This window comes from Daucus carota, chromosome 4, assembly GCF_001625215.2.
Source record: "Daucus carota subsp. sativus chromosome 4, DH1 v3.0, whole genome shotgun sequence".
In the NCBI taxonomy this organism is placed as follows: domain Eukaryota; kingdom Viridiplantae; phylum Streptophyta; class Magnoliopsida; order Apiales; family Apiaceae; genus Daucus; species Daucus carota.
Genome location: NC_030384.2, coordinates 37,373,684 through 37,384,433, shown reverse-complemented (window position 1 = coordinate 37,384,433; position 10,750 = coordinate 37,373,684). Strand labels below are relative to the sequence as shown.

General features: G+C 35.2%; 2 protein-coding genes and 1 long non-coding RNA gene across 3 annotated transcripts; 2 read left to right on the top strand and 1 right to left on the bottom strand.

Moving 5' to 3' along the window:
- The first annotated feature begins 608 nt into the window (after window positions 1-608).
- Window positions 609-2,595, top strand: LOC108216875 (peroxidase 12). Its single transcript, XM_017389733.2, has 3 exons — window positions 609-975; window positions 1,131-1,331; window positions 1,828-2,595. The coding sequence occupies exons 1-3, from the start codon at window positions 724-726 to the stop codon at window positions 2,437-2,439; spliced, it is 1,065 nt and encodes a 354-aa protein (XP_017245222.1). The 5' UTR covers window positions 609-723; the 3' UTR covers window positions 2,440-2,595.
- Window positions 2,596-5,442: 2,847 nt separating this feature from the next.
- On the bottom strand, window positions 5,443-7,693 carry LOC135152356 (uncharacterized). Its single transcript, XR_010291427.1, has 2 exons — window positions 7,584-7,693; window positions 5,443-7,271 (listed from the first exon to the last, which is right to left on the bottom strand). It is a non-coding gene; the product is annotated as an uncharacterized LOC135152356 (long non-coding RNA).
- LOC108216901 (peroxidase 12) lies at window positions 5,738-7,683 on the top strand. Its single transcript, XM_017389764.2, has 4 exons — window positions 5,738-5,992; window positions 6,302-6,496; window positions 6,584-7,271; window positions 7,584-7,683. Exons 1-3 carry the CDS (start codon window positions 5,738-5,740, stop codon window positions 7,202-7,204), a joined length of 1,071 nt encoding a protein of 356 aa, XP_017245253.1. The 3' UTR covers window positions 7,205-7,271; window positions 7,584-7,683.
- Window positions 7,694-10,750: the final 3,057 nt, after the last annotated feature.

Sequence of the window (10,750 nt, the reverse complement as noted above, 5' to 3'; positions counted from 1 at the left end):
AGTGAATGTTTACAAACAAGTTACATATGGTGTGGAACCGGTCCATAATTTAATTTCGGGTATTTAATTAGTCGAAGGTTCGGCAAACTACTTGCTTCCCTAAATTTGTTTTAAATTTATCGAATTCTAGAGTTCTCAAAAAATATATCATCTATTTTTATAACCTAACAGAGAGGAATACTTGACCAGCTATTTAAATATAAAACAAGCAAAATCTCGAAGACTTTATCGATCGTCACCATGTGATATCATCACATCACATGCATTTTTTTTTCCCTAGTTGCAATTCCTTTTTAAAAATTGCTAGTATCAAATGTCGATCACGTTGGAGATGCGATTATCTAAATCATCTACTTGTTTTACATGTAAGCTCAATTCAGCATAACATAATAAATTAATCTATATATATAACCAACTTGATTCGAGAAATCCAATTTCGTTTAGTGTTTGCAAGAAGCTAAATAGCCAAATCTGAAGAAATCTTCCATAATACGTTTATTTCTATTTTGGTTTACTTTTTTGACAGCGACTTTCTCAACAACTGCAATTTTAAATCACCCAATGTAAATATTTAATACGGTTTCTGAGAAGACCCCGAAAGCCGCCTCAGTACATGGCGTGGCCTCGGTGTTTGAAGCTAATAAGCATCTTATTCTCATCTATATAAACCCCTTAATTGTTGGAGATCATAACTCAGAATAACTAGAAACAAAATATTTAACAATGGCTTCTTATTTTACCAACTATTTTCAAATTCTATGCTCCTGTGTTTTAATCGCACTACTCTCCAACTTGTGTGTCTCGGAAGCACAAGATTACCCCCCGGTAGCGGAGGGACTTTCATTGACTTTCTACGACACTAGCTGCCCTGATTTGGAGGCCACTGTCAGGAAACAACTCGAAGAGGAATTCACGCAAGACATTGGTCAAGCTGCTGGCTTGCTTCGTCTGCATTTCCATGATTGTTTTGTCCAGGTAACGAATTATATCTTATACCGAATGCGTTCGGACATGCAGGAACAACTCGGGGAGGATAAATTGATTAAATGAAACGAATACTTTCTTTCTGCTGCAATAATCTATGTTGCGAATATTGCTGACATGCAGTGGAACATGAAACTATTTTGCAGGGATGTGATGCTTCGGTGTTACTTGATGGATCGGCGAGTGGACCAGGAGACACGGAGCAGGATGCACCCCCGAACCTGACTTTGAGAGCGAAGGCGTTCGAGATTGTTGACAAAATTCGTGGGCTAGTGCACGAGCTTTGCGGTGCAGTTGTTTCTTGCGCTGATATCGTCGCTCTCAGTGCCCGTGATTCGATTGTTCTGGTACGTATATGGTATATATTTAAGTAAATAGCTGATGAAATTTTGATTGTTCTATGTCAGTAATTCAGCGGGCAATTGTTCTTAAACGGGTACGGGATAGAGAGAAAAACACTTTTATATACGAGAGGGTAGAATAGTTATTCTGACCGCAAAAACTGTTCTTCACTTAGCGCGCCATATTCATATGGTCTAATATTATGATATGTTGGCTTGAATCCTAGCAATACAGTACTCTCTCCGTTTCATTTTATTTGAACCGCATTCTCTTTTTGGATGTTCAAAAAAGGATGGACTTTTTATTGTAGCATCTTTTTAAGATTTGTTACAACCACAAATTCATAAACTACACTAATTTCTTACACTAATTTCTTAAAAACTGTGCTAGTAAACAAGTTCAAATAAAATGGTACGGAGGGAGTAATATACTACTAGCATTTATAGTTTGTCTATGATTAAAACAATGGCAATTCTAATGTTTTCACGCTAATTCCTCTAGTCGGGAGGTCCGGACTACAAAGTGCCACTGGGAAGGCGGGATGGACTAAGCTTCGCAACAAGAAACGACACACTAGCCAACCTTCCTCCTCCCTTCGCTAATGCTAGTTCTATCCTCTCTGCTCTGGCCAACAAAAGCCTAGACGCCACAGATACCGTCGCGCTCTCAGGGGCACACACTATCGGCAAAGCTCACTGCAGTTCCTTCACGGATCGCCTATACCCACAAGACCCTACCATGGACGAAACCTTTGCTACTGACCTCATAGGCATCTGCCCCGAAAACTCAACAGTCGATGGCACAACAGACCAAGACTTCAGAAGCCCGGATGATTTTGATAACAAGTACTACGTCAACCTCGTGAACCGACAAGGCCTGTTTACTTCGGACCAGGACTTGTTCACAGATAGTACGACCAGTGACATTGTCACTAGTTTTGCAAATAACCAGACCTTGTTTTTTGAGAAGTTTGTGATTGCTATGTTGAAGATGGGACAGATGGGTGTGGTGACTGGAACAGACGGGGAGATTCGGACTAATTGTTCAGCGAAAAACTCGGATACTACATTGTTGTCTACTCTGGTTGATGTTGCAGGGGAACTGAACTATTGAAGGCAATATCCTATTTGATATACTCCCCTGAATCCTGATCAGTTTTGTTGGTTAAAATAAGCTTTGTAAAACATTTCGCTAATTTACGCTTGTGTTGTTAAAATAGTAGTGTGCTTTTATCTCAGCGATGTATTAATAAACGAATTAATTCCCAGAGCGGCAGAGCTTAAGATGTGTAATTCTAACATATCTGTACCCTATGCCAAGAGCACCGTGGAACATCTGAAAGCAACCATTACACCATCAACAGAATTGAATCACATCCGTACAAATTATATATTTTCACTTTAAAAACTGAAATCATTTAACTTACGAAACAACTTATTAAATTTCTATCACGTTTCAGAATTCAGATATATAAGAATTCATATTAATATTTATACAAGATTTTATTAGCGAAATTCATAGTATTACAAAATTAAATTTCTAACTTATCAAAAATATTTAAGTTATTTAACTTAAGAATTCTATTAGACTTCTACATTAAATTGTTAAACAAATGTTGAAAGTTCAACAATTATCAATACTAGACGTATAAGAACTTTAATAGCATTGCACATAATATTTTTAATTATTAGATTTCTAAAATAATTATAAATAAAAAGTTTTCGCCCGTTTTCCGTTGAATCCGATCTTGAGTTTTCAGAGGCGCCTGATCAGCCTATGTAAGCCTAATGATATATGAAATTGACAATGATAAAAAGTATTTAGAGAGATAAAAATATAAAATTATGATATGATAAATATATTTTAAATGAAATTATAGTCAAGATTAAATATTATTTGAACCACAAGCACTCCAACTAATATTACAAATAATATTTATATATTTAGACATCTAAAATAATTACAAATGTCAAATTTTATTAAAGATTAAAGTTCATGCAATTCAACTTATATTTTAAGTTGTTGATGTTGCAATATTTTTTTTAAAAATCGTCGGTGATAACTTCTGATATTAATCAACTCCGAGCAACTCTTGTAATACCGATTGAGGTAAATTCTAATAACTTATTCTCGCTGTATCCTAATAATTTTCTTACACTTCCATTTTTATATATCCATCGACTAAAATGTACATTAAAAACTTATCAAATATAGTAAAATTATATAATATAAAAATCAACTGCTACTTTTTTGTAACAGACTTTATACATATATCAATCGACTTCAATACTATCATCACTTTTCTTACTTTTTCATCTAATTTATATATATTTTCAACCTCCGTGACCACCCCAAATATAAACATTTAGATGGACGGACAGAGTGAGTAATTGTTGGTGTTGAATTTTTAATTTTTTTCTCAGTTTTTTTAAATGTTGTCGATGATATCTCCGATTTAATTAGATTAATTCTAACAACCCTTATAAAATTGAAATATTTACAAGTTACGTTAATAAAGATAAAATGGAATTTGAGGCCGATGGACTCTCCATATGATAAAAAAACATACTCCTATAATACTCCTTCTTTTTCACCAGATTCTTTACAGTTTCCTTTTTGGATGTCTCATTCAATTCTTTACATTCCAAAACTTACCAAAAATAGTTAATGGATCCCACCATTTCTCAACTTTTTTTTCTTTTTCACACTATTTTTACTCCATTCACACTATTTTTTCACACTACTTTTATTCCACTATCTCTTTTTTATTGATTAAAAATTAATAGGTCCCATCATTTTATCTACTTTTCTTTCTTTATGTTTTTTAACTTCCGTGGCCAAACCAAACGTAAAGAATTGGCTGGGTCAGAAGGAGTAATTATTACTTTGTTAATGTAATGGTTAGTAGGTACGACGTGCGACTTATGCATTGGATTCATCTGCATGTCTTTCAGCACATGGCTCTTTTCAAAAGTAAAATAAATAAAAAATCATCCATTGGAAATTTGATAATTAAGGTGTCCCAAAAAGATGCCCGTAACAACCCCAAGTACATAAAAAAACCGAGAGGAATAACAACATTAAAGATTATAAAATGTCGAAAGCTCTATACTGTGCAGGATCATCTCGTGTGTTCGTCTTTATCTGTACAGATACGTAGTGATGGGAACCATGCGGAGTGCCTCAAAACTTGTGTTCGCCACATGCAACTTGACGATAAATTTACATAGTATTGCCTGTCGCTACTAGTTTTGTATGAAGATGTTGTAATAGACTAATAGTATATCGTAAATTTTGTCGATAGCAAAACTGACAATCTTATTGTACTACTATTTCCCGCACTCTATGCATTGGTGTCTGGTAAAACAATGTGATGTTATTGAAATGCGACAATTCACTGGTGTCTAGTAAAACTTTTGGGATGAGAGAGAATTGAACTCGTGTATTTCTGGACAACGGAAGATAAGTCCATCACTTGGACTATCCAATTACACTCGACCATGCTTCTTTTATTAAAATCATATTATATATTTTGTGCTAAAAGAACCGGAAATAATTGAATTGAACGAATAGGAACGATTTTCAAATTTATTTCTCTCAATCGTGTATACATGTTTATAATTATTTAACACATTTATTTAGAAAGACCATCCAAGACGAAGGTTGTTAGTCTAGTTTTTAAACGTTAATCGGTACCTAGGTCAGGTCTCCCCCTAGAGCCGCCTCTAACGTGACATGGTCACTTTGTGTTTTATCTAGGGGTGGCAATCGTTTCGTTTCGTATACTTTCGTTTCGTGTATTTTCGTGTTTCGTGTACTCGAAGGTGAAACCCGTATCCGCCCGTTATTAATTTCGTGTACCTAATTTGAAACCCGTATCCGTTTCGTGTATGTTTCGTGTACTTTTCGTGTATATTATATATAAAAATATAAATATATTTTTTAATCAAAAAATGGAATTAATATATATTTTTATTAAATTTGAATGATATATATTATACTTGTATACAATTCTTTATAAATTTGTTAATGTATCTACAATATATATCGACACATACATATAAATATATACTTTATACTCAATTATATATTTTATATATCATTACATATATATAATAAATATAATCTACAAATATTTCGTGTACTTTCGTGTATTTCGTGTACCCCAAATGAAAACCCATATCCGACACGAAATCTATCGTGTAATTTCGTGTTCGTGTACTTTCGTGTTTCGTGTATCGAAAATCAAAACCCGTATCCATTTTTTTCGTGTCGTTTCGTTTCGTGTTAGCGTGTTACGTGTCAAATTGCCAGGCCTAGTTTTATCCTACAAAGGATCTTGTTTTAATCTATATAAACTCCCCCTTGGAGACTAGGACATTTCAGGTTCATAATTAGTAAGTAAACAGCAATGGCTTCTAATAGATCTTCAGACTCTATTCCATTTCTGTGCTCATGCCTTTTATTACTACTACTCTCCTGCTTGTCTGTCTCAGAAGCACAAGGCACTCCAGCCATAGCCAAGGGTCTTTCCTTGACTTTTTTCGATACTAGCTGCCCGAAGTTAGAGTCCATTGTCAGAAAGCAACTCGAAAAAGACTTCAAGGCAGACATAGGCCAGGCTGCTGGCTTACTTCGTTTGCACTTCCACGATTGCTTTGTCCAGGTACCATCTTATATATTATGCACAGTCCCTTAGTTAATGTTAGACTAAAACAACCGTTATATACTTGTATGGTCGCACAACACCCATTAACTCCAAACTCTACTAATAGAATTATATGGCTGCTTAAATCCAATGCGAATCTTCTTTATCTTTGTGAGGTGTGCGACTTTGGTTGACACCCACTCAGGGTATATCTTTCTTAGTATGAGTTGATTCGGCTATTAAGTTTTGTACTAGAACAAGTGTTATATTTCTTTTCGTGCTCTGAAAAATTGATTTTGTTGTAAATATTGAACTCTTATGTTGCAGGGATGTGATGCTTCAGTGTTACTTGATGGATCAGCTAGTGGACCAGGCGAGCAGGATGCGCCACCAAACCTGAGTCTGAGGGCAAAGGCGTTCGAAATTATTGACAATATTCACCGACAAGTCCACAAGCGATGCGGTGCTATTGTTTCCTGCGCTGATATCGTCGCTCTTACTGCCCGTGATGCAATTGTTTTGGTACATATACTAATGCTTAACTATTTTCACCTTTAATGTCTAAGCAAATGTGATTCTAACAATACTTATATGCTCACTTTTCTTTAGTCCGGTGGTCCAGACTACAAAGTGCCACTGGGAAGGCGTGACGGACAAACCTTTGCGACAAGAAACGCCACACTAGCCAACCTTCCTCCTCCATTTGCTAATGCTAGTTCTATCCTTTCCTCTCTGGCCAAGAAGAAACTCGATGCCACTGATACTGTTGCACTCTCCGGGGCACACACAATCGGCAAAGCTCACTGCAGTTCCTTCACAAGCCGCCTCTACCCACAAGACGCTACCATGGACCAAACCTTCGCCAAAGACCTCAAAAACATATGCCCCCAAAATGCATCAGTTGATGGAACAACAGACCAAGATATTCGGACTCCAAACGTGTTTGACAACAAGTACTATGTTGACCTCATGAACCGACAAGGACTTTTTACATCGGACCAGGATTTGTATACGGATAGTAGGACCCGTGGCATTGTTACGAGTTTTGCAGTTAACCAGACCTTGTTTTTTGAGAAATTTGTGATTGCCATGTTGAAGATGGGACAGATGGATGTGGTGACAGGAACAAACGGGGAGATTCGGGCTAATTGTTCGGCGAGAAACTCTGGTAGTACGTTGTTGTCCTCTGTTGTTGATGTAGCAGAAGAATTTGAGCTATCAAATTTATAGGCTTTTAACTGTAATCGGGGTATATATACTCCCAAGTTTCTTGTTTCGAATAAACTTTGTGAAAGAACTAGTGTTGTGTTTGGTTGGGGTGAATGATTCCGGAAGGAATGGAATGAAAAATGAACTATCTTATGGATGATTTTTAAGAAATTTCATTCCTTCCTCCATTCCATTCCCTACATCATATGTTAGATAACACCCCTTCCATTTAGGATGGAATGCTCCATTCTCTCTCATCCTCAATTTCTTCTCAAATCTCATCATAGCAATTTTGCACTCCTTCAAATTTTTTCAAAACTTTCTTCCTATCTCTATTAGTTTCAAATATTTTTTACTCATTTCATTCCATTCCATTCCATTCTCTCCAACCAAACACAACATAGGTGCTTTTCAATGTGGTTCGAGAATTGGTATGCTGTTTATTCAACAATGCACCATGTAATACTTGCGACGACTACGAGCTTATGGTGCTTTGTTCATTAACTGGAAGAGATTTTCTATGGTGTGCCCATGAGCACACAATAGTCACTAACTTCTATAAGAATGGTGAGTTTTGATTGGTAGATGAATAATAAATGATGATGGCCCCCCTGTATGCACATCAATTCAACCAATAAAAACAAGCCATTTTCATGAAAGTTGGTGATTATTGTGTGCCCTTGGGCACACATTAGAAAGACCGTAACTGGAATTACAACTGTGACCCATAAAAATAGAGGAACCTAATCTTCCTGGCAAATTCTTTCTTGTTCTTTCTCGTCTTCTCGAACGCACACATCTCTAGCTCTCTGCGCACCTTTTTATTACGGTATTTTTAGAGTGTGTCCATGAAACTACATTTTCTTGCTTACCTGCATTGGCTCTCTATTCATAGAACTTTTTTACCTTTTGCTTCCTCCTGTTACTGCTGAGTCTGTTTGGCATCAGCATGAATTGGCCTTCCATTGTTGATAGCTTCTCTGTTATTCACTTTTGTATGAAGTTTCACTTGGCTTATAGAGTTGTATCCCCTCCGTCCCCTCAATTGTTTACATCGGGAGACAAGAGCTCGGCACGCATTCTAATATTTTCATAAAATATAGTTTTGATAAATTATTTTAAATTTTTTTTCTTCTGCATAAATATTTATTATCTAAATTTTTATTAAAAAATTTCAAACAAAAATTATGAAAAAATATGTTTTGTATACGCCTTCAAATACGTGTCGAAAAATATAAAAAAATATGTAAAAAAATGAGAGGGACATTGACAATATTGCAAAAGACTCTCGTATGGGTCGGGAGATCTTGTCATGTATCGGCGAGCATTATGATTCTTTTTTCCGTTTCACGGTTAGGTATAGGGGTGATCGCGGTGCGGGCGGTGCGGTTTTTTCCTAAAACCGCAAACCAAACCGCACATGCGGTTTTACCAAAATCTCAAACCGCAACCGCACCACGAAATTCTAAAACCACATAAACCACATAAACCACGAAAATGCGGTGCGGTGTGGTGCGGTTCACTGCGGTTTCCACATGCGATAAAACTAATTAAATATCTCTAAATTTGAACATAAATTTCAAATCTGGAACATTAATAAAACTTAACAGAGGAGTCTTAAACAGCACAGTAGCACACCGATTAAAGTCTTAAACAAACTGACTGAGATAGTTGAAGTAGAAAGTAATTTCATTACCAAAAGCAACAGCCTGATAAGTGTCTATATCTTCTGGGCTACTGCGTGCTGGACTGCTGGACTAGGACTCCTGATAGTTAAGTTTTAATGGGCTGAGAGTAATATTAATTATAATATATATAAATATATATAAAATATAAATATAAATATTATTTTTATTATATATATTAATATTGCGGTGCGGTGCGGTTTGAACCGCATTCAAGAAAACTAAAACCGCAACCCGCACCGCACCGCGCGGTTTGTGAAAGATCCAAACCGCAACCGCACCACGAAAATTAAAAACCGCGTTTTGTGGTGCGGTTCGGTGCGGTGCGGGCGGTTTGGGCGGTTTTCTGATCACCCCTAGTTAGGTAGCGGTGTCGTGATCCAGCAATAATACAGTGAATAACTAATATACATAAAATTGGATATAAAATTCTGTATGATATGATAAATGGAGTGAGATGTTTTAATTTATATTATCTATGTAAGTACATGAAATTTATTCTAATCAAAATTCAACCCATATCATATTATAAAAAATTTTATATCCAATTTTGTATATATAATATTTCTTAATATATTCTACACCTAATCATGATAACCGAAGAGAAAGTGCAGAACTAAACTGATTTCACTAATTAATCATCCGAGCATTCCGGAATGTAAGGTGTGTATATGTAAAGAGAAAGTCCTTTAACTAAACTTTCCCTCTTACCTATATATTAAGTAAAGTGTCATCTCTCTACCTTGAGTACTCACAGTATTTAATATGTTATATTTTAGAGAGTCGTATATCTCAATACACTGCAAAAGGATTTATTTAATACGTGCTCATGACACAAATAAATAATTAAATTTTATGTATTTAACTAATTTTCATTTATACATATATGAGTTCATCATTATTAATAAACATGAGTCAATCAATATAAACTAAATATATAAAATTTAATATATAAGAGCATCTCCAGCAGTGTCTTAGTGTCTTCCTTATAAATATTATAAAATATTGAATCCTAGTGATTTAGGACAAGACTTTGTATTTCAACTCCAACAATGATCCTTATAATTCATTCCTTATTATTATTATAATAATAAATTTGGAAAGAGATTGATAAAAGATGGAAGGAAGAGAGAGAAAATAAGTTACAATAAGAGAGAGAAATGATTTTTTTATTAAAGAAATCAAATAAGGCATGACTAGTGGTGTCTTATTAATAAGGCATGTAAGAAGGATCCTAGTGATTTAAGGCACTTCTAAGACACTGCTGGAGCACTAATTTATGTCACATTCCTTATAATTGGACTTAGGACATGATATAGGGAAGCTGCTGGAGTTGCTCTAAGTATATAGTGATTGACACTTCATAAATTTTTTTAAAAATATTTACTTTTAAGTCTTTTATGCCTAAAAAGTTAGGCCTTCCAAGTACAGATTACTTTTGCAACCAAAAAACGTGTAAACCGCGTTATAGTCCCCCCCACAGATTTGTAAGTTTCGTTAGTTTTGGATTTCAAAGATTCGCTCTGCATGCAAAGTCTTGGCACATTTTGAACGTAAACGCATAAGTCAAAATTGGACACCTTCTTATCTACAAATGCAGAAATTAAAACATCAAATATTTTAAAACATCGTGCGTGGTCTTTATTCAATTGATGATCACCTTGTGGAATTTTCAACCATCCCGTGCATAATTAAGTACCGACGGGCGACGGTAGAGCATCTCGGATAGATGGGCTAACTAAAATAGTTTAAAACAATAAATTATTAAAAATATTATTATTTTATTTTTTTCTGTTTGGACAACTTTTACATAAAAATTTACTTCAATGGTTGGCACCCCAAGTTACCACATATTTGTACATGTATAATTATAACAAGATAG

What these genes read in the sequence shown, in the direction of transcription:
- LOC108216875 (XM_017389733.2), top strand. Translation starts at nt 724, where the DNA reads ATGGCTTCTTATTTTACCAACTATTTTCAAATTCTATGCTCCTGTGTT. An exon ending in TCCATGATTGTTTTGTCCAG is followed by an intron (nt 976 to 1,130) that starts GTAACGAATTAT and finishes ACTATTTTGCAG; the next exon opens with GGATGTGATGCTTCGGTGTT. An exon ending in CCCGTGATTCGATTGTTCTG is followed by an intron (nt 1,332 to 1,827) that starts GTACGTATATGG and finishes TAATTCCTCTAG; the next exon opens with TCGGGAGGTCCGGACTACAA.
- LOC108216901 (XM_017389764.2), top strand. Translation starts at nt 5,738, where the DNA reads ATGGCTTCTAATAGATCTTCAGACTCTATTCCATTTCTGTGCTCATGC. An exon ending in TCCACGATTGCTTTGTCCAG is followed by an intron (nt 5,993 to 6,301) that starts GTACCATCTTAT and finishes CTTATGTTGCAG; the next exon opens with GGATGTGATGCTTCAGTGTT. An exon ending in CCCGTGATGCAATTGTTTTG is followed by an intron (nt 6,497 to 6,583) that starts GTACATATACTA and finishes ACTTTTCTTTAG; the next exon opens with TCCGGTGGTCCAGACTACAA.